Source organism: Coccomyxa subellipsoidea (genome assembly GCF_000258705.1).
Source record: "Coccomyxa subellipsoidea C-169, whole genome shotgun sequence".
Taxonomy (NCBI): domain Eukaryota; kingdom Viridiplantae; phylum Chlorophyta; class Trebouxiophyceae; family Coccomyxaceae; genus Coccomyxa; species Coccomyxa subellipsoidea.
The window spans coordinates 2196880-2223188 of NW_005178036.1; the positions used below are offsets into that span (position 1 = coordinate 2196880).

Consider the following 26309-nt stretch of genomic DNA (forward strand, 5'->3'; position numbering starts at 1 on the left):
AGAAGCCTGCCGCAGAGACTGGAGAGGCACAGAATGCCCCAGCTGCGCAAGGCGATGCCAGCCTAGCAGGTCAACATGCACAGACCCCTGCTATCTGCCAAATTTTATATCCTTTCTTGTGCAGATCCTCTTATTATGTGTGTCTCACTCCCGGCGTAGGAAATGCGGTGCTCGACTCCTGCATGCGTGCAAGCATTTGGCTCGGCGTCACTGACAGAATTCTTTGCCCTCCAGCAGCGCCATTGGAGGCGGTGGCTAAACTAAAGGAGACTGCACCGGGACCGTCATTGGGCAACAGTGCAGACGGTGCTGCAAAGGAGCACCCGTCCGCGGTGGCCGCCCCTGCGGCAGCGCCGGAGCAGAGCGGCAAGGCTGAGACATCGACTGGGGTGACGGCTGCAGCCAAGTTGGACAAGGGAGCTGGGCAGGGTGCAGGGACGGCGGTGAAACAGGAGCCCCCAAGCGCTGCCAAGCCGGTTGCTGCCAAGCCGCCTGCGGCAAATGGTGTGCAGCTTCATTCCTCACCTTTCGATCCTCTCTGTGTATCAGATGTCAAGCTCAAAGTACTTCTCCAGCAGGCTGCAGGTTGGACTGTCTGGTTCTACGGAGGTCCCGCCAGCATACTTTAGATGTTGCCTCATGGTTTCATTTGAAGGTATTGATCATAGAATGACTCGGCTGGGATGTGCGATACAGGCGCGCCTGTTCAGCGGAAGCTATTGATACAGGAGTCAGATTCGGACTCGGACGATGACAAGCCGCTTGCACAGCGGTTGACAGTTTCAAAAGAACAGGTGCACACTCTCTGGTAGCCCAGCTCACTGACGGTCTGAAACCTTGTGCTTGTTGGGCACAGTGTGTGTTGTATTATGACAAGATTGAGTCAACACTGTTTAGTATGCTCAATACTACAGAGTTGCTCGCCAAGGTGTGTCAGTGATTTGTAGCCTGCCCAAATCCAAATCCAAATCCAAATCAATACTTAGAAAGTGATGCTAGGCAATTCGGAGCACAAGCAAGTTCCCATAGCAATGAAGGGGTTGAAACAGTAAGACATATCTAACGAGAAATATGATACATGTGCGTACCACTCTACTTATCTGCCCTTTCAGGTGAAGAAGAAGATGGAGGCGGGCAAGGCTGTAAGGCCGGCGGCAAAGCAGGGGGACCCGACGAAGAAGGTCAAGAGGGAAGTAAGGGATGACGAGGATAGACCGAAGAAGAAAATGAAGGTGCACAGCCTTCCACTCCACATTTCCACAAGGAGTCCTGCCTTGCTGAGGAAATAGCACGCCTTTTGAGTACAAATAGTGACCTTGTGACCTGGAAGAGCTGTGCTGATAGACGCGTGGGCAGGCCTAGCATTAAGCCAAGGCATCACAACTAGCTGACATCGCCATCCTACCTGGCTCTTTGGAACTTCAAGGGTCCAGAGCCTGTCACGAGATGAATGCTGATGAGTGTTCTAATGTGCTGGCTTGGTGCTGGCTATGCCTTCATGTCTTACATTCTCTTCTCCCTTATATTGCTGACAGCAGTCTGGCATGCACATCCCAGGTCAAGGTAGAGCAGTCAGCTCCCAAGCGCAGGCGCGAAAACGGAGCGGACGAGCCGAAGAAGAAAAAGAAGAGCAGGTCTGATGCTGGTCCCAGCAGACCCTCCCAGGACAGCAGCAGGAAGGTGCAATTTCCCTCCCCTGTCATTTCTTGATCGTGTCACTGGCTGTTGGCATCCTCATTGCTGCTTCCTTCCCTTTCGATTGTTCATTTCATATGGGCCAGGATAAAGCAATGCCACTTCATTGCCTCAAGGCATGAAGCTCATTTAGTCTCTAGGAAGGAGTGACAGGATCGCATTAGTGAGAAAGCGCACTTCACAAGGAGGCTACAGCTGGCTCCTGGCTTGCATATGTCAGGCTGGCTTTCTGCCAATTTTGGCTAGGTGAGCAATCGGCTATGTGATATGAGTAATCAAGTATGCATGCATGCCTGATCAGGCGGAGGACAAGGAGGCGAAGTGGGACACGCTGGTGCACAGCGGCGTGCTGTTCCCTCCCGAGTACACCTCCCACGGCGTCCAGATGCTCTACGACAGCAAGCCTGTCGACCTGACGCTCGAGCAGGAAGAGGTGCGCTGCTTGGTCTTCAGGAGTTATTTCTGGCAGTATGCTGATTTCCATTCAGGCTGCATGCACAATTTTTGAGCAGATTGGATTGTTGCATGCCTGCTGTGGATCAGGTCCTCTGCATCTTGGTCCTTGGCTGCAAATTAGCGTCAACCGCAAGCTGGAGAGCTTATTATCTGAGAACGCTACCTCGTGTGCCATCATGGTTGCTCCTCTGCATGTCATTAAAAGTGGCCTTCTGGCCTATCTTCAGGTCATTCAGTAGGGGCTGCACATGGTGAATCACCCGGGGTCGTCAGGTCCTGGTTACAGAAACATTTGCCGGGGACTAGTCACCTCATTTCTGTCACGAGACGCACATGGGGGTGTGATGGCGGCACATGCGCGCAGATGGCGACTGCGATGGCGGTGATGACGGGGACGCAGTACCTGGAGCGGCAGCAGTTCCTGGACAACTTCTGGGCGGACTGGAAGAAGGTGCTGGGGCCCAAGCACGCCATCAGGGACCTGAAGAAGTGTGACTTCACCCCCATCTACGAGTGGCACATGGCCGAGCGCGAACGCAAGAAGGCCCTGCCAAAGGAGGTGCGCTGATGATGCCTCTTGCTACTTGTCAAAGGTTGCACTTCTACTGCCCTTTTTGTATTAATGTCAGAAGTGAACTTCTACACCTGTGAGGGCTTTATGGCAACGGCAACCATGTACTCAGCCTTCGTCAAAGCCTGGCTGCAAGGCCCTGAGGCAGGGGTCCATAGCCACTGGGTAAGTTCATTGTCCTCATTGTGGGCTGTCTGCCGTTGATGTGGGTGGTTGCATCTTTTCATGTCCAAAGGGACTGCTTAGAATACGAGTGTGTACTGTACTATGAAGGGCTTCAATCAATGGCAGAATGTAAGTGTGGGGTTTGTGGGCGCAGGAGAAGGACACGATGAAGAAGGAGAAGGAGGAGGCGGAGGCCAAGTTCAAGCACGCCCTGGTGGACGACCGCAAGGAGCAGGTGAGAGGGGAGCATGCTGTCACATGTGTGCAACACACAGTGCTTACAGCTGCTCTAGGATACTCAACCCTGTCATTTGTGGGCTTTGATCAGCATTGTGTGGCGGAGAAGATTCCCCCTATTCATGTTGTATCAAGGGCTTTGGTGCCATGCATCACAGATGCCCGCATGAAGGACTACTAGGTGACAAACAGAAGTGCTTTGATTTTGAGGTTGTGGCCTGCCCTGCCAGGTGGGCAACTTCCGGGTGGAGCCGCCGGGGCTGTTCCGCGGCCGGGGGGACCACCCCAAGATGGGCAAGTTCAAGCGGCGCATCTACCCCCGCGACATCACCATCAACATCGGTGCGCGCCCCTTGTCACACCCAACATCTCCATGCCTGTCCCCCAAGTGTTTTTTGCAGTTCTTGGGAGGATGAGCTCTTAGAGAGGGCCGCCGAGGACGCGGCGTTCAAATTGACGATGCCAAATTGACGGAAAGGCAGTCGATCCAGCTGGCTCGCGGTTTGGAACGTCGTGTGCTGGGTTGCCCCCAGCGGTGCTTATAGGTCACACTTACCTTCACAGTCCACAATCATCCTGCGCATGCGATACAGAAGGCCTCGTCGGCTCTGTAATGCGTACCTGTAATGCCACGAATTTGGCGACTGAAGACAAGAATCACCTGCTGTCAGATAACGACATGAATTAAATGAGAAAGGAATCTTGCACCGGCTGCAGGCAAGGGGGTGGCAGTGCCAGAGCACCCGTATTTCCAATCAGTCCCACAATTCACAATTGTGCTGCACATGGATGGAATAAAGTGACCCTGTTGCTGATGCACAGGATGCATGGGTGGCTAAACATTTCAAATGCGTACAGTAGTGTTTTGAATTCAAATCATGCTAAAAGTATTGTGTTGGCTGCAGGCAAGGGCGTGGCGGTGCCGGAGCACCCGTACCCGGGGCAGAAGTGGAAAGAGGTGCGGCACGACAACACGGTGACATGGCTGGCCTTTTGGAAGGACCCCATCAGCGCCAAGGACTACAAATACGTCTGGCTTGCCGCCAACTCCACCTTCAAGTCCGACTCCGACCTTGCCAAGTACGAGAAGGCCCGCAAGCTCAAGGTGCGCCGCACGCCCTGGGCAGCCGGCTCTGTGATCCGCAAATTTGCTGAGATGTATACTTGCATGCAAAGCAAAAACATTTTCAACGCAGGAAGCTGCTTCCCTTTCTTATATTGCCGGCCATAAAGTTTCATAGATCGTGCACCTGCCCCAAAATGCCCGGAAATGCTGCTGCAATCCGGAGCAACTGTCATCAATCTGAACGATTGAGCGTTGTGCATCTCACTGAGCAGGGAATGTGGCAAGGAGCCTTTGTCAGATAACACGCAGTCGCTTTTTGGCTCTCAACCAGCCCACTTTCCTGCATTATGAGGTGCTGATGTAGCATGTGGTGCCCATGCTCGCGCAGGACTACATCGGGGGCATCCGCAAGGCGTACGAGAAGGACTGGGAGAGCGCCGACATGCGCACGCGGCAGATGGCTGTCGCCCTCTACTTCATCGACAAGCTGGCGCTGCGAGCCGGCCACGAGAAGGACGAGGACGAGGCAGACACCGTCGGCTGCTGCACCCTCAAGGTACGCTTGCAACACAGCCGCATCTTGCTGGTGGACATACTGGCCGAAGCACCCCCAGTGACGGCACCAATTGGATTCAGGAGTGCTGGGAACCGTCTGCTGCAAGACTGCGCAGCCGCAGATGTGGCACAGCAAGGCCAGTGTGCGACTTAAACTGGCAGGAAGATATTCTGCATGTGGCCGCACTACCGTGATGGCGAGATTGAGGATCTGACATGATGTAACGGGGTCTGATCAATTCACCAATTCACTGCATATGATCCCACCGAGGCTACTTTGTTATGAGAATGGGGAGTTGCGCGGGCTCACCAACAGATGCTCAATGCAAGTTCTTGAAGGCTTTGATTGCAATCCGATTTTTTGATTGGAAGGGTCTGAGGCGTGTGAATTTGCAGGTGGAGAATGTGGAGGTATTGGAGGACAACCACATCAAGTTTGACTTCCTGGGAAAGGACTCCATCCGCTATGAGAACGAGGTGGCCGTGCACCCCAAGGTGCACTCCCTCGTGCGCCAGTTCTGCAAGACCACCAAGGACAACAAGAGTGCGCTCCTACCACCCTTAATTGCATTGGCACCCCTTCGATGGAAGCTCACAGACGTCTTTGATGTTGTGGGCTGCACTCCCTTGCCACAAGAGCACTGTCAATTGGGGCTGTTCTGTGGCATCATGTGACATTTAGCTGCTGCAGTGCCTTCATGATGACTCATGTTTGGGCTCCTGAGATCTCTGGGTGGTGTATGCCTCGCAGTCAAGAAGCCTGATATGGACCTGTTTGACACGATGGATGCCACCGACCTCAACAAGCGCCTCAAGGATCTCATGGACGGCCTCTCTGTCAAGGTGCTTGCCATGTCACCATGTTCCCCTTCCACCCGCTCTCTGCCCAGCCGCCAAGCTGGACTGAGAGTTTCACGCACCCTCCAATGCATCTCGCCATTTTGTGCCCACGGATGTACATTTTGGGGAGCTCATTTGGAGCCCATGTGCTGCTTTGGTCGCTGCGGCAGGGATATGAGTAGCTCCAGCCAATTCCTATCCCTCTCTTATCTTCGTCAGATGCCCTGCTGTAAGCTGCCTGGTGTCCAATCCATGCTTGCTGACACTGCTTTGAACCTATTGACACCCAGACATTGGTGGCATCCCTTCTCTGTGTGGCCCTCTGATCGCGCGCGTGTGCATTGTGCAGGTTTTCCGCACGTACAATGCGAGTGTGACGCTGGACGCGCTGCTGCACAAGGAGAGCACCACATCCACCGTGGACGAGAAGAAGGCCGAGTACGACCGCGCCAACAAGGAGGTGCGCCAACTCACACACCCTTTCTCTCGGTGTCCTTTCTGCTTTGGCAAGCCAAGCAAGCTGGCAGAGGAGCAGGTGTTGATGGGGCCTCACATGCCGCAAGCACAACCAGAGCTCTGTTGCAGTACCGCACATTATTGCTCCTGTGCCAGACGCAGCGAAAAACTCAGGATGGACGCCTTTATGATATGACTCTCTGGGCTTGCCGTCCTGTGAAAAGGTATGGTGAAGGAATCCCCCCTGAAACCTACATGCGGTGTGTCTGTAGACCGGCAGAAGGTTGCCATGAATAATCTGGAAGCGTGGCGGGTGCTGCCACAGGCGGCAAACCTGTGCAATCACCAGTTTTTCATGCTTTACCTGTGACTCATTGGTTACTGACCTGGATCACTCACTCGCCGCGTCGCAGGTGGCGATCCTGTGCAACCTTCAGCTTTTCATGCTGGCATACCTGAGACTCATTGCATTACCCATCCGCATGACTCATCGCAGACTCATCTGCTGCGGTGCAGGTGGCGATCCTGTGCAACCATCAGCGCAGCGTGCCCAAGGGCCACACGGGGCAGATGCAGAAGATGGAGGCCAAGCTGCTGGAGCACCAACAGCAGCTGGACGCGCTCGAACGCGAGCTCACCGCCGCACGCAAGGGGAAGGCCTTCGAGGGCGCCAAGGCCCGCCCCGTCGACTCGTGAGTCCTCCCTCCCTCTCTTTTTTGAGAATGTACAACCCGCCAAATCACAAAAGCCCCTCGCAGGCAGCCATCACACTCGTGCATCAAGAATTACGGGGCCATACTTGCAACCAATATGTGTAGCTGTTCTGGGAATGTGGGACTTCAGACTGCGGCTTCTGCGGAAGCTTCCAGTAGGAAGGAATGCAGGCGTACTTTGGATGCTGTGTGCCCGTAACATGGCTGGCATTCATTGCGCTGATGATGGGAGTGTTTGTTATGCTCTGTGCCACCTGCATGGCGCCTTATAAAAGACAGCAGACACAGAGCTTTGCCAAAGTAGCCGCTATGAGCGTGATGTTCCTCCCAAACATGAGGCAGGTGGTAGAGACACGGTAGTCGATGCCACCCGGAGCAGAGATCCCAAGCTGTGGCAGGCACCATCACAATACCCCCACATCTATTATTTTTATTATTATTACACGCATTTCCTGCCAAAAAGCAAGGTATGTCCTGCAGACCAGCTGCAGTTAAAGGCTGCCACAACCCTACCCCTTGTTGGACTCGCCAGATCGAAGCAAGACTCAATCAACCCTGGGCACGGTGCTCAGTATTTACACCGGCCCCCGCCAGCCGGGGCCATGTATATGGGTCCTCTTATTGTCAAGTGAGATCCCCAAGATAGCCCCACCATCCAGATACCTCCACGGGTGGTGCAAGAGGATGAAGTTCAAGTCTTTTGGCGCAACCCCCCCCCTCGGAAAGCAGCTCAAGATGCCCTGAAGGTGGCAGGTCAGCTGCCGGGTTTTTGGGGTTTCTCTTGCTAACTTTCCTCCCCCTTGCGCCCTAGCCGGCCAAAAGGGTTGCCGCCAAAAGAAATCAAAGTGGAGTACCCCAAGCATGTGTGCCTATACTTGAATAAAAGAGCTGGTTCAAATCTTGTGGCGGCTGGTGCTGCAGGCTGGAGCGGCAGATAGAGAAGAAGCGCGATGCGCTGAAAAAGCTGGAACTGAACGCCAAGGTGAAGGAGGACCTCAAGACTGTCGCGCTGGGCACCTCCAAGATCAACTACCTCGACCCTCGCATCACCGTCGCCTGGTGCAAACTGCACGAGGTGGGCTTGTAAACTCGAATTGCAAATTTGAAGCCGGAATCAATTATCTTTTATTTACGTAGCCCCAGTTGTGTGCATCTATGCTGTGTGGTAGTTGTTGCTCCTGGGCCGAGAGATCATTGCATTGTTGGTACACGATATGCAATTACGGGGCACTCCCACACTTCATTAGCGCTCGCACTCCTTTGTACGTCTTGCACTCTGTCTTGGTAAATTCATGCCCACATGCCATGCTGTGGACCAAGCTAGTGGCCATATGGCTCTGTGTAGCCAAACTAGCTAAGTTCCGCTGCCTCAGCCAGTATAGCATCAATGCGTGATATTTTGAGAGCTGCCAAACAACCCTGTGCCAACGGTTAATTGGGTCTTGCCTGGATCTGTCGAGTCCAACAAGGGGTAGGATTGTGGCAGCCTTTAACTGCAGCTTATCTGCAGAACGTGCCTTGCCTTTTGGCAGGAAAAGCGTGTAAAGAGACCCTTTGCAAATTCTGATGGATCTGGTGTGTGGTAATGCAGGTGCCCATAGAGAAGATCTTCAACAAGAGCCTGCTCTCCAAGTTCCACTGGTCCATGGACATCGAGCCCGAGTGGCGCTTCTGAACCGTCAAACCTTCTTTTGCTTTTCTTTTCCTGCGCCCTAGCGCGCGCGGGGGTGCTAGCTCCTCTCCGCCACGCGCTCAGCTGACGATACACAGTAGACTGAGATGCCTCAGGCCTCTGTTGGACCAAGGGGTTGGCGTATGGGCGATCAGGGCAGTGTAGAAACTTCTGGAGAACTGATGAGATCAAGGGACCCCACGCACTGGCCGCTTGGAGGCTCCTAGGATCCGAGCAGCCACTTTCTCAGTGAGCGCAGCAGAATAGGCGGCCAACTAAAGATATTGTGCAGAGCTCTGAAGAGGACGTGTCGTGGATGCTGCACATGCGCTTCACGACCAGACAGCCTCGTAGTTGGCATAGGCATCAAGGGCACTTGATTGATGGTTTCTTGGAGACAGGAAACCCTCGCAAGACATCCCCATGGAACAGTAGTAGTGCGGCTTTAGCATATGCCCATGCAAAGTATCCTCTGAAGCAGTCAAACAAGCATGCTGGAGGTGCGCTCAGCGCGACTGTAAGTGAAGCATTGAACAAAGCTGCTACATACTCAATGACCAGGGGACAATGCACTGATGGGCTCTTGCAGCAGCTGTGTTCAGTCAAGAATAGCTTGTGTCCTTATCAGGGCAGAACGTAGCCTAGACGTTGTGGCGTGCTGGCAAGAGAGTACCTTTCTCCTTAGTAAGGGCTAGCGCGGCCCATATCATACAATCCTTCGTGGCAAATGATATGCAAGGGTGTTCTGATGGCATAGGTAGATAGAGTCATACTTCTGACCGTGACCTGAAATAATGCAGTGAGTGGTGTCCGGACCAGGTTCTTCCTAAGAAAGCAGCCTTTCTATAGCTATCTGCACCATGACATGCACCGTGCATGTGACATCATGTGCATGATCTTCATGTCCACGGTGCATGATGCTGGCACGCCGATGCCGCACCTAAATTTACAATCTTAAATCAAATTTATGAAGTGCGGCCCATTAGAGTGGATCCAGGGTTCCGGAATTCAGGGGTGGAGCTGAGTTTTTAACTCTTCGTGTGCTTCAGTTACTTATAAATGCTGATGTAGACTGCATGCAGCCTTGCGTAGTTCTGTAGTGTATCCTCCGAGAGCTGAACTCTTTTATTTAATTTTGCATGTTGCCCTGAGAGTCCCCTAAACTGAGGCATGCTCTCAAATTCTTTCAAGTACAGCCTAGATTGCATTATTCCCAGAACATTTCCACGCATGCTCAAGCCTGCAGCACGCCGTCTTTCAGGTCGCCGGCATTAATTCCTCCTGCAACCATGGCGCCGCCGTCGCTGTTCTGCCACAGGTGGTGACGTCCCGAGTCTAATTCGCGCGCCTCGGCCGAGAAGATATTGTCCGCGCTCAGGTGGAATGTCACCTGCACAACCAACAACCCCCTTCGCTCACCCCCCTCCTTAACAAAGGAAAGCCTCTTGATAGAGAAGCGCGGGGAGAGAGCCCCTGAGAATGGAAGGCCTAGCAGGGTGCCCAAGTGGCCTTTGCCTTGAGAGAAGGCTTCCCCAAAGCTGGCCCCCGGGAAAGACGTCAAATAGAATGGAAATGATGGAATGCCCGGAGATCCGGTTGCCGGCCCCAGGCAATGCAGCTTCAAGTCTCAGACACCCTTCCTACACTAAGGTTGTTGCAACCACCATGCCGGAAATGTTGGAATGAAACAGGGGCGCTGTCTGAATGCTGTGGGTGTTTCACTTGCTCATGCATGTTTGTGCAGCACCCCATACATGCACAGCAGATCACAGCTTTTTGCCTGCTTCAACCCATGGGAGGCTTGAGGCCTTTCGTCTTCGATAGGTTTTGGTGTGGAAATAAGAAAGTCTTTAGAGTGCGAGTCACCGTGCTGCATTTGCAGCCTGCCGGGGTTCCAAATTATAGATCTGCAATCTGGAGGCATCTGAGGTTGTCACATCAGTGCAGGTGGGCTGACCTCAATCTGGGGTACGCCGATGGGGGCTTCGGGCAGGCCCACTAGGTGGAATTGGCCGAGCTGCTTGTTGCGCGATGCCACCTGCGACTCGCCCCGGTACAGCATCAGGCACACCTCACGTTGACCAGGGTGAACCGTCGTGAACACCTGCACCAATTAATTGTATTAAGCATCTATTTTCCGTCAATACCCACTTGCATGTCAGCTGACTTTTGCTTCTATGACCTGGGAAGCAGTTAGTCTAACTGCTTCCCAGTTAGTCAAAAGGTATAAAACGGGGGTTGACCATGCTAAGTCTGATCGCCCACGTGGGTACACTTTGGTAGAATGGCATGACTTCACAGCTGCTGCGCTTTTCACAGCATGGAGAACAATTAATCAGCACCGCAGGTATTGATGAGCTGGTGCAGTGGAGCCAACTGCTTTGGTCTGGATGCAGAGATGCCTGGACAACTGCGCATGCGGGCGGACGACTGATCTGCGCCTAATTGGCATGACACTGGGAGAGGTACTGCAGCGGCCCGTGCATGCACGTTCGGACATGCATGTTCTTGTGTGGCCATTCTTGGCTCTGCAGCGGGGCTTTTTAAGATGGAATGTTAAATAAGGACAAGGCAGCAGCACTGTGTAGAGGGTGCGAGCATGCCTGCTTGATGCTGCAGGGTGCGTAAGCTTGCGAGGGGATGAGCACATGCATTTTGTCGCCGATGGTGGCGATTCCCAAAGAGCCCCTCGTCTCGGGCAGCTGCCACCCCTTGAATTCCTCGCGGCTGGTTGTTGTGCCTGCACCAGCTTACACCCGATGGTGAAAAATTATTATTTAAAAGATTTTGACGGCATGTAGATACCGGACATGAGAAGTTTGTGATATGGAGATGGGCAGTGACAGACTGCCTACAAGACCGATGAGCCTCTGGTGGCTCCCAAAAGGTCCCTAACATGTAATCATGATAGTAATAATACTTACGCTACTAAGAGGATGGTGATTGCGGCCAGCTCTGCTCACTGTGAGCACCTGCTGCATTGATCCATTGTAAGAGGGAGCATGCTTTAGCAAGCGACATGCTAACAGCAAATGCTGGAGAGACAGTGAGATACGCAGACCTTCCAAACGTACCACACATGGATGACATCCAGATGACAAATGGATGACAAAGCTGAGGATGAAAAGCGCAAAGTACTGTAAATTCGTCTCAGGATACATATACACCATGGCAGGAAGGTGTTGTGATAATGTGGAGGGAAATATGGTGAATCAGATGCGTTTGTATGCAGGGACATCATCTGTAGACAATGGAGACATCACCTGCGAAGGGAAGTGTCGGACGCATTGGTGGAATGACTTTGGGGGGCCGCTTGGGCAGATCCCAAGCCTTGTAAGCCTCCTGCTTCTCGGTAGTGCCGTCGCCAAAGGGGGTTGGAGTGTAGGTGTAAGCATTGAGTGTCACCTGCACTTGCACCTTCAACTCTCTCATACCCTTTGATTGAAGCTTGTGTCACCACCATAAGTATTGTTCATATTACTACCACACGTCCCTGCCAGGCCAGGGTGCGTCTGCAGACAAGCTGCAGGTAACGGCGTGCAAACCACTTCACTGATGGGAGCCTTGAAGACGGGACTGATGCCCGCATGCAAACAGAGCGCAGCAGATGCGGCAAGTGTAAGCGCATAGCTTTGGCACATGACAGCAGAACTGGTGCGGCAGCGCAATACAAAATTTGAATTGCTGTTGGCCGATCAGCATTTAACTGATGCTGGAATCTATTCTGTACCGGAATGCATGCAGACTCTGGCAGGACCTGAACAAAGATCCTGGATATCCAAGACAGCCGGACGTCTCTCTTCTGGACATCTCAGGGCAATACCAAGAAATTCTGACATATCCAGTATGTATGTCTAGCAGTCAATCCGGCAGGAGCTTTTGGGCGGACCAGAACCCCATCCCAACCCAGAAGCACAAGCTCAATATAAGGCGGATGCTTCCAGGGAAGCCAGACCCTGGATCATAGAACATGAGAACAAGGCTGAAAGAAACGAGAGAGGAGGAAGTGCACACCTGGTGGGGCTCGATCTGGTGTGCCTTGTAGGTCTCGCCGTTGGTGGTTGTGCCGTCGAAGCGTGCCGGGTTTTTGGCGGCCACGGCCGGCGGCGGGCGCGGGCGCGGCTCGACCTGGAATGCCGGGAAGTTGGAGTGGTACGTAGACTCCGCGTCAAACTTCACATCGCTGCCTGCAGGAAGCAGAATTTTGTTCTTGTTACTAGTATCACACGCTGCCAGAGGCAAGGTGCAGACAAGCAGCAGGTGAATGCTGCTACAAGTCCTAACCCTTGATGGCCTCGCCAAATCCAAGCAAGACACAAACCACCATGGGCATGGTGCTCAGTGCTTATACCCGCCCTCGCCAGCCGGGGCCAGCCAAGGCCGGGGCGTTCATTACATGATCGGCAAAATTAAGCATGAGACTGTAATGCTTACATCAAAGGCACCTGCATCTACATGTGTGCGGCCCACAGTGGGAAAAGTCTTTAATGCTGTGACCTGTTCACTGCAGTTTTGTCTATAATCACCCTTATTGCTGAGATCCTTTCAGTACACTGTTTTGAAATCGAAACAGTGGGCGGTGATTGCTGATGTCAGCATGCCAAAAGGGTGAGAGGAAAGGCTCACCCTTGTAGGGCACTGCCTCAAGCTTGTAGACCTGCTGCGGCGGATGCGCAGGGAAGCTGTCACGGTAGGCGGAGGTAGCTGCAAAGGGCAGGAGGGTGCGCGCCGGGTGGGCAATGGGCGGCGGCCGCTTGGGCAACTCCCACTGCTTGTACACGTCCTGCGCAGACTTCGACTTGTCAAATGACCACTTCTGCTTTGTTCCGACTGCTTCCGTCAAGCTCTGGTAGAAAGAAAGTCTTCCTGGGCGGGTCTGTAGGCGTTAAAGAGGAGCAAACTGCAAGGACAAGAGTGACGAACCCTCGATATGTTCGGGATGCCACAGGTGCTCAGCGAAGGCCAAAATAAGTGGTTTACCGTACCTTGGATGTTGTTGTAGCATCAAAGCGCTTGTTAACACCGTGCAATTGGATGGCGCGCGGGTAGTAATCCTGCAAAATGATGACGGCCACCCAAGCGCAACTTACATATCTACTTCATCACTTTAGAGTGTTGAGCGCTTCAGAAGACAATAAATCTCTCCCTGAAGCTTACATTTTACCTCATGAGCTGATGAAGCTATGACCAGGTCCATTGCGGACAGATACCGAGGACCCATGGCTGCTGCCATCGTGATGTCCAAGGTCGTCCCACGTTCGTATCTGTAAATCGATCAGGGCAGCAACATGCACTTGTGTCTCAAGTATTACAACAAGAAAACTTTGTGTGTGAAATTGGTGATCTGCGCTTCTGTATTGCGCGGGACCAAAATAACTCTGCCTGGGCCTTGGAGCTCTGGGTGGTCTATTTAGGACGTGACCCACAATTACAAGTTTGCATGCATACAGCTCTGCAATCACAAATATTTAAGTGTCCCACATGTACCAGACAGACTAAAAGAGAGCAACTCACGAGACCTAATCATGATTCATTACCGGAGGTGCACCTCATGTGACGGCTGTCCCAACACCCTCATGCGCATGCAAACTTTGACATAATCTTGAGGTGAGTCACCCAAGAGGTTCCAGAGCTTACGTATACAACATCTGACAGTCTGGCCAACACAACTTTTGACATAAATGAAACCTGCTGAACGCTGTGACAATACTGCTGAGCTGTGGTGCTGAATTCAGAAGCTGAAAATGGTGGCACTGCACTTGGCACATGTTCTCATGCTGCCAAGGCCTCTGCTATTGCCTCGCCAATCTTCTCGCTCGACTGCAACCACATGCACACAGCTCTCAGGAGAACTTTCTTCGCCCCATCTGCCCTCAAGTATTTAACAAGGAAGCAGCATGTAATGGACTAGCTCGTCATGTCAGTGCACGTTGCTGCAGCAACCGTGGAAGAAGATGCATCAGCTGAATATCTGAACACCTGAATATAGATGGCCACAAGCTTTGAGTCCATAGATACTCACCTGCGGATTCTGGCCAGTGATCAGCTTGCCGTCCACGACCACATGCGAAGTCCAATCGTCTCCCTGTCACAACATGACAAATTTGCTTCATTGAATACCGGCTTGTCTGTGCCTGACGACATGCCTTCCATTTTCAACACAAATGTATTGCATGCAGGGCTTGCATGCCCAGCGCAGGTTGAGTCTTCCAGTCAAAAGGTCTGTCAATGCGCACATGGCCTGCAGGGCTCTTGCTGCAGCCTCCGGCCTCCGATTGAGCTGGAAGCTTTCAGCACTTTCCCTCACAGAATATGTGCCGCCCTCTTTGATCCACCAGGGTGTGAAGTTGCCGGTTCGACAAGGTCTTGGACTCTCTGTGATGTGTGCAGGGAGAGGGGTACCTTTTCGTAGAGGCCTCCGAGCTCGCGCAGGCGCGCCTCTGGCAGGAAGGGCACCAGATGGCTCTTGCCAACCGTGTTCTCCTCGCTGTCGCTGAAGCACGTCACCTAAACAACCCATGCACAACTCGGAAGAAACTCTTTGTGAGTGCAATTCGATTCATCTGCTTACAGCGACCCTGCATCGTGCGGCATATGCCTCAAGAGCCCTCCAGCCCTTTGTAACATCCAGCTATTTGCCCCCACCCAGAAAACACATTTTGCTTGGTGGTGCAATGTGTCCCAGCCCTGGGAGACTCTTAATGTTGCACTGAGTTGCTTGTGATTCACACAAAGTACCCAGAGCAGAAAAAGGTGCAAATTTTCCATATGACAGGGTCATGTGAGGAGGAGAAGTGGAGCTCACCCGCTTGCCGGCAACGATCGGCTTGCCATCAACCTTGGGCCCCGAGAAAGCCACGGGGCCGTGGCACACCGCGGACACAATCTTGCCCTTGGCGGCGAAATCGGAGATGAGCGCGCGCAAGGTGAGATCAAAGGGTCCATCCACCGCAACCCCGTGGCCCCCGGGGATATAAATAGCGTCGAAGTCATCGGCGCTGAGGCCCGCGATGGGCACGCTGTCCTCCAGCAGCGCCATGTCATCCTCTGCGCTTGCCGCGCACACCCTTCAAGGTTTGTATGTCAGGGGAGATGAGTGTTTGTAGGTCTTCTTGAATTTTAGTGCGTTGCTGGGCCGGATGTGTCTTGTGTGTCGCTAGCGCTGCATATGCACCGTGAGGTAGCCTTTTCTCTCTGCCTGGCGCTCGCACCGCCTTGAATGACTTGCTTCTCCCTTCTATATAGTTGTTGCTGGGCCCTAATTCTCAAAGCCTCTGGTGAATGGTCTACCCTCAGGAGGTTTCCCAGAGGGGGTCAGGCAGGGCAACACGAGGTTTGCCGGGCCTTTCCTTCCGGTCAAATTTTGACAGTGCTACCCGACTCTGGCATCTCAGCGGCTGCAACATGCAAAGAAATGCTGCAATGATAATAAAAGAGGTTGCAAGTAGCACACATTCATTTGCGCACAAACCAGGGCGCGAATCATAGGGGATGAAACGTGCGCTCACTGCTGTCAAGGAAGGTCTGGGCATGGCCCACAACGTTTTCTGGCTTCATGGAAGTCGGGTCCAGGGGAATCTTGCCGCCCTTCACGCTCGCGATCGTCACGTCATGTCCCTTGGACTTCAGGATAAGGTAGGGAGCTGCGAGCTCCTCCAACCTGTGCATCAGCAGATGTTTTGTTCAAGTGGACTGCACCCTGGTCTGCATGCTTGCGCCCATATACTATATAAAAAATTAAGATTACTGATGATTATGTCAATCCTTCCAACACTCGTCAATCAAGCAATAGGTTGGCTGCTAGCCAGGGCATCGAGAGTGATCCACTTGTTGATGCAGCCACACTAGCATTAATCAATGGATTTGTGCAGCATAGAAGCTTTTTTTGAACCTATTATCATAACGTAAGAATGAAGTTTTACCAGAGGCCTGTTGCATCGCCACCTAGGGCGTCGGCACTTGTGGACACGGTCAAGACCTTCTTTCCCATCTCGAATCGTGCACTTCCTAGATCTTTGTGATATGTTGTTATATCTTACTACTGATGTGATTAAACTTTTGGAATACGAGGTAAGGTGTTTCGTGACTTTTGGGCATCTGCCCGGAAGCCGAGCCCTGCTGCCAACTGGCGCATTATGTCATGCTGATTTGGCGCGTCACATGGATTGCACGTGCGAGAAGTGAAAGCGTGGAAAACTCTCTCTCCCCCATGATCCGCACAGCAAATTAGTGTGGTAGGCGCCTGTCAGTACGCTTTGATACAGATAGGTACCGGAGTGCCAAGATCGGAGCTTCTGGTCGCTTCAGGGTCACCTCCATCAACACATCTTAGACTATATTTTGATAATGCTGGGCTTTACCCAGCATTTAAGCAGCACATGAGTGTCCAGTCGACGTTAATTCTGTTGCTGATCATCGTCGCGAAAGCATCGGCATCAGACTCTGTGAACACTACGGCAGTAGAAGAGGGTTGCATCGATACGATCAGGAAAGGCTTGCCATATTTGAGACGTTTTTCATCCCCGCAGCTTCGCCAGGCATTTATATACGCGGCTACAGCTCAAAAACACGGCAGACCCCTACTTTACAGGAGCATTTTGGACAAGAGCGTGCACCATGGTTTAGCAGCCCTGGCAAGATGTGGCAAGAAAGCCCCAGAAGTGCCCTGCCTTCAGGACCCCTCGATGCCAGCGGCTCCAGCAGGGCAGAGGGTCTTTTTTGCATCGAATCTGCGCGACAATGCGCCGCTCATGCCTCACTACATAACCCAGATGCTGTTCACTGTCACAGCCCTCCCTGTTGGGAGTGCCTTTGTGTCCATCTATGAGAGCGGCAGCACGGACGCAACAGGTACTGTCATCTGATACGTGCTGATGTCATGCAAGCTTGAATGTTCCGCTGACGAATTTTTCCTTGATGATGCCAGCTGAGTCACTGATTTCTTTTTCACCACGTAGGGGCATGGCTGCATCTGTTCCGGGCTCTTCTGGCCATCCTGCAGGTCCCTCACCAGGTTGTGGCAGGCAAGCTTCCTAGCACTCCCTATCTTCTTCTGCGCCTTCTCTGACACTGTGCAATAGCTACTTTTGGGTGACAACATGCTCTGCAGCGCTTACAAGCAAGTCCTTTATCCTGCCTGTATCCAGTCTGTCATGGTGCTCAATCTAGCCTAGCACCGTTGCAAGCTGCACCTGCCAAGTCATGGCCTGTGCACTTGGCTGCGGTGCTAAAAGAGCACACCACACTACACATGGCATTGTTACGGAGTCTTTTCATATGTTTTAATATGTAATAAATATTGAACAGCCTGAGACATGCATGCCAGCGTAGGCGGTAAAGCTCGGCCGGATGGCAAAGACCGAATCCACCACCTAGCACACATGCGAAACCTGGCCACCAAAAAGATGCGGCAGGTAAGTCACGATTGGACACTCACACCAGCCCCCTTGCCTGAATCGGGGCTCTGTCCGCATCTCTCATCATTCATCTGTTTCCCTGAAGTGGAAAGTATTGTCTTGATGTGCAGATTTCAATGTTCCTGGTGAGGCACATGATTGGCATGGCAGCAAGTGTATGCTGTGCACATCCGCAAGTGACGTGCACAGGCCTCAGAGCCGCTTTGCGCATCTTCACTGGGAGATAACCTTATCTGACAAAGGATGACTGATCGAGGGTTCATAATTGCAGGGGCCAAATGGGGAGCTGCCGCGGTGGCACGCGGACAGGCTGGTGTTTATAAATGACGTGTACTTCTGCGCGCGCGACGCGCTGCGCCTGCTGCACCACGTCAGCGCTGACCTGGCGTGCAGCATGGACTTCCTGCAGTGGAAGGACGCGCCCTCCACCGTCAACGTGTACCCCTACGGCGTCGACGGCCCCCCTCTCTCGGTGGGCGGCCAACCTCTTGCCGCGAACTTTGCCGACCTCGGTACCATGCTTTGCATCGAGCATTTAAGCTCCATATGTATGCTGTATGGAGCAGCATTTGGTTTGGTGCCATCTGTGCAAAGGCGTCAGAAATTGACTGGCTCATGCTGTACTTTAATTCATTAAGAGCGCACTACTCCATATGAAGGAACCCCCAGTTGCGGACTTGTTCTCTTTTATACGGTCCGGCGGTGGCGGCAGGTGGTGGCGGACCCGGAGAAGCTGCAGTTCTATGACGTGTGGGTGGCGCGCGACGTGGAGGGCAAGCCGCTTTCTAATACATCTCCCTTTGTGAACCACGGCTACTCGCTGCAGCGGCTGCGGCGGGGGCTACCCTTCCCGGTGTCCTGCTGCTGGAACGGCATGCTTTCCATCAACGCCGAGCCCTTCCGGCTAGGCTACGAGTTCAGGTTTGGCCCCTCACGCATGCATGCACCAGACAGCACACATGCATGAAGTGCACATCAAAGCAGCAATGGCTTCTGCATAGGGAGGGAGGGTCTTGCACACTCAATTGCTCTTTGGATTGTTGCATCCATTCAAGCCAAGACTGCACTGTGCCTCAGGGCAGCAGATTGTGCTGCAGAACAGAAAGCGAGTCAGGCATTCCAATTAGTGACACGCGGTGCTTGTAAACCCATTTGCAACCTGCTTGCTGTGATGTCAGCGGTGATGAATTACTCACAGCATCCTTGCACAGCTTATATACTATTGGTTGCCATGGCCATTGATTGATGCTGATCCTCTCCTGATGCAGGCAATGTGTTAGTCAGTGATGCTCGTCTGTCATCCTTGCAACACTTGGTGCAAGGGGATGTTGACTCGTTTTAAAAAGCGCCCTGCAGCCTATTTTCAGAACGAGAAGATTGACTTCGGTGTGCGCAGGGCGGGGGGTGAGGGGGAGTGCAGGGAGTCGGAGACATCTGTGATGTGTAAGGATTTCCTGCGCATGGGCTACTCCAATTTCATCGTCGACCCCGCCGTGCGCCTAGCGTATCACCCTGGGGAGGCCCGCCAGCTGTACACCTCCAAGGTGACCCCAGCAATTATAGAATAAATTCAAATTTAAACTAAAAATTGTGTGGCTGTTTGCAAGCGCCTGATTACAATCAGGGCGCTTGGCAAACACCCCAGGTTGCAAATCAATTTGTGCAGGTTCTTCAATTCGAATTCTCTCGCAGGCTGAATTTCACCCACCTCTCGTCTTTCAGAACTAAAGAAGAATCGAGTGGCTCCGAAAACCCGAGCCAGGACTGTCTTCAAGCGTCCCGACTGTCCATGTCTTGTAATTAGGTCCACCCGCTTAGAGGTCATCTGAGGCCTCAGGGTCCAGAAATATACAACTGTTTTGAAAGCAGGTGATAATTGGAAGTGTTCTGACGTGCATGGGTGAGTGTTCGCAGGTGGACATTCCTGTGGCGCCCTGGGGTGAGGTGGCAGCCGCACCGGAAATCGATTTTGAATTTGCGCCGCGCAAGTTCCACATGACATGCTGTGACAAAGCGGGTGACGGCAGTGATGATGTGGATTTCTTCAAGTGCCGGCCTCTCCCTGAAGTGTTTTCGCGCTCTGTTCCCGTTGCATCGGCGGCGTGAGTTTCCTGCACTTCCTGGACTCGTGTATACAATTCCAGAGCGTTATGATTTTCGCATCTGTTTTAGCGGCGTAGAGTAGCTGTTGCATGCTCTACAGCTGCTCTGGTTGAAGGTTGTGGTGAGGCAGGAAGTTGGCTGTCCAATTGAAGTGCATACACCATCTTTTCGCTGTGTTTTTAAGTTTAAAATTTGAACGTGTATGTCACCAGCTGGATACCAGCCTTACTGTGGGAATCTGATGATTAGTAAGGTGTTGGATAAAGAGCGTCTCTTCCCTTGCCTCGGGATGCATGATGAGCTCATCACTCGAGTGTACATTGATACTGTGACGCCGGCATCTGTGCTGAGATATCCCAATCATTGCAATTGTTGGGTCGTGTGTAGGACTCTGCTTGCTGATTAGATACAAGGCTGTTGCACCCGGTGACCATAGTCACAATGACACATGATCATTCATCGTTACAAGCTGGTGAAGCAATTGACAGTGGCTCTGCATGCATGCATATATTGCACAAATTTCGATTGCCACCTGGCCTAGCACGCATTGCCACCATGATCATATGTTGATGTGCCAATCCGCGGCGAGATATCCGTCTCACTGTGCGCTTGGTCGTCCCTCTTTACCCAGGAGACTTCGACAAAGACCCAAGAGACTTTGGCGGGACCAAACGTGCAGAACAGGGGACCTCAGCTTGCAATGCACGCCACAGTACATTTCAAACTACCTCCTCAATGGGCACATGCAAAAACTAATATTAAACCTACACAGTCTCAGGAGGGCTCTCCGAATATAAAGTGATGCCAATCCAGATAGAATCACAAAACTACTTCTGTAAGCTATATTTAAGCAGTGAGGCATTGCAATTGCAAGAAAGCCCTGACCAACTGAATGACTATGTTCCCCTGCTAGTGTCATTCCCTATGGAATACATCTTCTCGTAAACAGTGATGCGCTACGTCCTATCCGCTTTTGATGTCCTTTGACAGGAAGGAAAAAGCCCTTATCTGAGACCTCTGTCGCTCTGCTTCTGCTCGCCAGCACAATTTGCTGGGGCACGCTAGAGCCCCTTCTATGGTAGATCAACGTATTATCATCAGGGCTCTTTGGTCCTGCCAAAAAATATGTGTGAACCTAGCCTCCAGGGCAGAAGGTGAAAAGCCGCATGTGCCCAAATGCCAGCAGAAAGCAAGCACTGGTGAAAGCTCTGCTGGCTTTGGGGCACCTGCCCAGAGGCACAGATGCAATCCTATTTTCAGCAGAGTAAAGCCATCCAATGCAGTGTAACAAAACCAGTGCAGTATATGAATGCCAGTCAATCCCACAGTGTGCCTTCCCCTCTCCTGCTCACAAGGAAGCTTACTTGAATGTGGGCCCAATTTTATTCCCTTGCCCATAAAGGGTGTTTTACCTTTATGGGGGTTGTCCTTCTTGGCAATTGCTTCCTTGTTGCCAAAAGGCTCAGGCAAACACCGGCCAGAAATGCCGCTGCAAAAAAAGCCTTGCAACAAATGTTACAGAACTGGCTTTACCCCCCAGTACTACTGCTGCCCTCCTCTATTCCTGCCGATAAAGAAAAGAAAAGCCCATTTTCCCCCTTGCTGCAATATAATAGATTAGCCTCCTTTGAGCCCTGTGTGCGCCGTTCTAAAAAGCACCCTGGTGTACTTCCAGTCCGCATAATGTTGAATTCCCATTCCTTTGAAGCCGGCTGGACCTGCTCCTCTGCTCATATTCCGCCCACATCACCAGGGGGATACTGAACACACCTAATGTGCACAAGCTGCGTACTCACTATCCCCCTGAGATCACCAGGGGAGGGTAACTCATCAGGTAATCGCTTACTGGACGTGCGCTGAGTCATCGGCTGGTCGCCCAGTCCGCGTCTGCTGCGGCGTCCCCTATTGGCTGCCTTACTAATGAGGCAATGAGCGGCTCCAGCTGCGATGCAATGATGCGCATTCCCACGGCCGATGGATGCAGCGAGTCGGGCATCAGAGCCTCTTTGACCTCATAGCGACCTCCCACCGGCTCATCAGACAGGAAGCCTTTGCCAAAGTCGGCATAGTGCGCAAAGCTGGGGTTGGCCCGGGAATATTCCTGCATGCACATGCAAATCTCAGGTCAAGTAAATCCTTACTTGTAGTGAGCAATAAGGTAAGAAAATCAGGACCAGCAAAAGGTCATGTACATGCCACTGGCAATATGCAGCGCCTTCCACAAGAAAGTGGCAAGCTTCATCAGGGCTCTGCAAGCAAATGTGCATTGATCACTGCATGACCATGCAGCGAAATAGGCACAGATGCTGTACTTTGTGCTGTACTTTGTGAGCCTGAACATATGTTGTACACCATAAACCTCGAATCCTGCCGGGGAAATGAAAAGGTCGCGCACCTCAAGCTCGGAGTTGACAGCCAGGATGGCCTCAGAGCAGCGGTTGGGCCAGACCTCGCCCTTTGGCAGCACTGCCAGATTCAGAATGTGCGTCGTCGGCAGCTCCGCATGCAGCAGCGAGTTTATCTCAACAATTCCCGCCGCCGTCTCCGCCGCTGAAGTCAGCGTGCAGTTGCCCACCAGGTCTGTAAAAGGGGATCACGAATATAGTTAGGGTCATCCTTATCAGCAATCATTAATTTTATGAAGGTGGTGAAGGTATTAGAAGTGGGCTCTGATGGTGAAGCTTGCTATCAAAGCCATCCCTCAGCCACCTTTCAAAACACCTGAAAGAGTCTTGTTGAACTGAAGCTAATAAACCCAGCTAGCCCTGGCTAGGCACACAAGGCAGCAGCACAAGCAGGAGAGAGTCACAGGGCAGGCAGGGAAGAGAACAACTTGATCGATATTACTATGAACGTGGGGAGAGAGGAAGCCAGGAGGGGAATAAAGGGGTGTCGCACCGTTGGTGCCAATCATGACAGTGACGACCTTGGGGTGCTTAGTCGCCGGCAGCTCGCCGTTCTGCAGCCGCCACAGCAGCTGCTCCACCTTGTCACCTGAGCAGCATGACCGAACATCCAGTCAGCCAGCGCACTTACTGCCAGGGGTCTAAACCTTGGTTCTGCAAGGGTCATTGATCACATTGGCTCAAAAGGCCGCATCGGCACACCTGCTCATGCTTGTACCTTCCAAGAGAAAGCCGCTACTACTGACATAGATTATCGTGGGTATAACCAAGAACATACTGGGAGAATGGACAAAAAATGAGGTACTTTTAGCCATGCAAGGGTGAAGGGGGGTTCATTTACCTGCAATGCCAAGCGGAAGGGACCTGTAGGGCTTGGTAGCGAAGAACTCCGCCCACACCTTCTTCACATCTGAGAATGGCCCCCAGGCAGATCCCAGGAAAGAGCCCCTGCAAGAACGCATGCACGCACACACATCAGACACTATTCTGCACATTCGCTGTCATCACAGCAATCATGCTGCACCTCCTGCTCTTCATCCCCTATGATCACAGGCAAGGCCTCTGCCCTTGTCTGGCTCCTTTATCCTGCCAGTCCTGCTGGCAAGCGCTTGTCTTCCCATGGAGTTGCAGATGTCCACTAAAGCTGCATGAGCCAATGTCCTCTGCAGCTCCACTAGCCTGTCTGACTGGTCAATTAGTGACCATTGGTGCTGCAGCTGAGGGGGGACATCAGGAGGGGGGTCCCACCTCCACTCCTCCATGATGCTGTCGCCATAGAACAGCACGTCCCACCCGCGGCCGGCCGCTGACTCAGCCGCCTCCATTTCCTCCACATACCGCCGGTGCACCTGACAGGAGCAACCTCATACATCAGCCAACATTTCCACTACGCACCGGCTGTCAGGGGACTGGCTCCCGCTGCAGCTTGGGACACTAGGGACCAAGAACTGTAATACCCCAGAGTCCAGGACTTTAGGACCAGTGGATAGATCCAAGACTGCATTTGTAACTTGCATGAGCACCCTTGCCGGCGAGTGGAGAATCATTTTTGCCGCAAAAGTGCAGACTGCGCAGCATTGCATGGTATCTTTACTGCTCTCCAATTTCTCCTTCGACATCAGGTTTGAATGGGCACCTTGAGCCACTCGTCTTCCACGCTGTGATGGTGCTGCTTCTGCCGCCGCAGCATGCGCCGGTTGCCTTCAAGCACGGTGGCCGGGTGCGCATTCACGTCTGCCGCCCCCTTGAACCAGCTTGGAATGCCCCCATGCCCGTGCGCCTTCTTCGCCACCTGTTTTGGAACCAAAACCGAACTTACTAGAGCCCTCGCAATCCCAGATAGTCCAGCAAGGGGGTGTACGATCCTGGTGTGATGGCGGGATGTAGATGGCTGAAAGGACCAGACATGGGGTATGGGCATAGCATGGCATAGCTGGGAGAAAGAGCGGCAGGTTCGTTGTGAAGTTGTTCCGTGCGTCTGCAACGGCCGCACCTTTTTGTCGGAAATGATCAGCGGGCGTTTCTCCGAAGCGCCGCTTCTCCTGTCCGTCGCTCCGATTGCACTGGCAGCGTCCGAGACGGCAACCGTCAGCAATTTCCCAGCGCGTGCTAGCATGCTCATGTCTTCGAAGGCTCGGTCTTGTGCGTCTCCAGACAGCACAAAAGCGGGCGAAGGCTGTATCAAGGCTGCTGCGAGTATGACAATCAGCATCGTGGGCGGAAAACAGCTGCGCAATTTTCTGTCCTGCCTCCTGTGCAACGTCTGCTTTTGGACGCGCGGGCATCGCAATGAGTGTTGCCTCGTGTCCCAGCAGCATTCTGGCTGGTGTGGCTGCTCTATGGATGCTGTATCATAGCTGCAATTTGGCTGCATGCCTCCTCTGCTGTGAAGAGACTTCTGCGTTGGCCTCACCGTCCTGCACACGGTAAGTCCGGTGTCATTGAGCCGACACTCAACAGAACATCCAGAAGACACACTGCAGCCTCCCGTTTCTTTTCAACCGACTTTGTAAAACGCGACTATAGAGGAATCACATCAATATCAGTCCAGGTGACACCTGCCAAAGCAGTACGCCAGTCTTGAGGCATTCAACGACACGGACCCCAACGGGAGTCTCTCGGCCATCAAATCCGCTCATCATCGGGGATCTTACACCTTATATTCAATGCTATTGGATTCCTACACATAATGAGGAGCAACCCGCCTCCGGTGCGCCCGCTGCTGCCTTTTCTCAATCGCAAGAAGAGTTCGTCGGAGCAACCCGTCACAGGCACACAGAGGTAGCCAGGAGGTGCACCTATATGGATGCGCACCACACCTCCTGCAGAAGCTAGAGATGGACGCTGTTGCTGTATTGCTGTCTGACAAAAAATGTGGAATGGAACGTGAGAGCGTCTCCTCGCTGTTTTCCCAGTGGAACGGCAGCCCCCTGGTCCTTTGCTTCTCCGGTTAGGCGGAATATTGAATTGGTCCGTGCAGACCCGGTAATACCCAATCCAGATCGAGCGCAGTGGGATGTGCGCGAGCAGGAGCGCGTTCAGATCAGAGTGCTACCGGAATGATGAAAGCGCCGACTCACTCATGGGGGTCGAGAATCAGCGAATGGTGACTACCAATCGACCCTTTACGACTTCGCCTAGTACTTAAGCAAAGTTTTACGTCAGTGCCAAGGGCTGACGTCAAAGATAGGCGATCTAAACCTCAGAAGGCCTTGAAGGATTCAACTCCCCGTTGGTCATTTCTCAACGCATGCAGGTGTCCAGCTGGACCTGCAGTACAATTCTGAATCCGACATGCAGTCCACAAACGTGCAAGCATGCACAGCTGAGACAGAGCGTAGTGATGTTGAGTTTGGGATTCTGATTTTAGCCAGTTGGAAGAGATTTTGAGTGGCACCGTGCAGTGACTGCCCTGCATCCGTGGGCCAGAAACATGCATACAGAGACTTCACAGTAAATCACAGTTGTAATGGCAAGACACATATGTGCATGCACACTTGCCTTTCAGACAACGGTGGTCTTGAGATCTTATGAGATGTGAAAGAACAATAGGCTGCAGACTTTTGTGGGCCCCGCAGACGTGGCTGCAGACACCCTGCGTGTATGCCCAATAGCCTGTGGGCACAACGACCTGTTCTTATGAGGCCGAACATTTGATAGCCTATCCTGAGGAAGCCATACAGCGCCTGAAATGGAGCCATTAGGAAATTTAACAATCCTTAAAAGGAGCTCCAAAAGACCTATATGCACACATGCTCAGTCAATTCAGCAATAGGCAGCGCCTTATGTGGGGTCAACAATTGTCTGCTGTTGCAGATCCTTGCCTGCCAATTCAGGCAAGCATCACAAAGCAAGCCCGGATACTTCTAGAAGTATCACAGGGACGAATTGGGAGGTTCTATCCTCCATTGCAACTAGCCCCCTCACAACAACCGGCCCTGGGATTGTTTCCTTTTGCG

At 52.6% G+C, this 26309-nt stretch overlaps 5 protein-coding genes across 5 annotated transcripts; 2 read left to right on the plus strand and 3 right to left on the minus strand.

Annotated features, from left to right (window-relative positions):
• Positions 1-1984: 1984 nt before the first annotated feature.
• On the plus strand, positions 1985-8429 carry COCSUDRAFT_15325 (DNA topoisomerase I; the record flags this gene model as incomplete). Its single annotated transcript, XM_005648254.1, has 12 exons — positions 1985-2128; positions 2516-2710; positions 3042-3122; positions 3355-3466; positions 4030-4229; positions 4579-4746; positions 5142-5289; positions 5497-5588; positions 5935-6045; positions 6558-6733; positions 7676-7829; positions 8346-8429. The coding sequence occupies 12 exons, from the start codon at positions 1985-1987 to the stop codon at positions 8427-8429; spliced, it is 1665 nt and encodes a 554-aa protein (XP_005648311.1).
• Positions 8430-9660: 1231 nt separating this feature from the next.
• Positions 9661-13659, minus strand: COCSUDRAFT_63291 (hypothetical protein; the record flags this gene model as incomplete). The annotated part of the gene is made up of 8 exons (XM_005648255.1): positions 9661-9816; positions 10384-10530; positions 11075-11166; positions 11690-11831; positions 12441-12613; positions 13053-13209; positions 13412-13480; positions 13591-13659. The coding sequence occupies 8 exons, from the start codon at positions 13657-13659 to the stop codon at positions 9661-9663; spliced, it is 1005 nt and encodes a 334-aa protein (XP_005648312.1).
• Positions 13660-13830: 171 nt separating this feature from the next.
• COCSUDRAFT_53456 (class I glutamine amidotransferase-like protein) lies at positions 13831-16478 on the minus strand. Its single transcript, XM_005648256.1, has 6 exons — positions 16349-16478; positions 15935-16086; positions 15232-15473; positions 14829-14933; positions 14449-14511; positions 13831-14246 (listed from the first exon to the last, which is right to left on the minus strand). The coding sequence occupies exons 1-6, from the start codon at positions 16414-16416 to the stop codon at positions 14199-14201; spliced, it is 678 nt and encodes a 225-aa protein (XP_005648313.1). The 5' UTR covers positions 16417-16478; the 3' UTR covers positions 13831-14198.
• Positions 16479-17110: 632 nt separating this feature from the next.
• COCSUDRAFT_63293 (hypothetical protein) lies at positions 17111-19948 on the plus strand (the record flags this gene model as incomplete). The annotated part of the gene is made up of 6 exons (XM_005648257.1): positions 17111-17276; positions 17757-17839; positions 18114-18314; positions 18555-18763; positions 19239-19386; positions 19757-19948. 6 exons carry the CDS (start codon positions 17111-17113, stop codon positions 19946-19948), a joined length of 999 nt encoding a protein of 332 aa, XP_005648314.1.
• Positions 19949-21806: 1858 nt separating this feature from the next.
• COCSUDRAFT_63294 (SGNH hydrolase) lies at positions 21807-24562 on the minus strand (the record flags this gene model as incomplete). Its single annotated transcript, XM_005648258.1, has 7 exons — positions 21807-22046; positions 22341-22525; positions 22844-22939; positions 23192-23298; positions 23554-23699; positions 23987-24142; positions 24344-24562. The coding sequence occupies 7 exons, from the start codon at positions 24560-24562 to the stop codon at positions 21807-21809; spliced, it is 1149 nt and encodes a 382-aa protein (XP_005648315.1).
• Positions 24563-26309: the final 1747 nt, after the last annotated feature.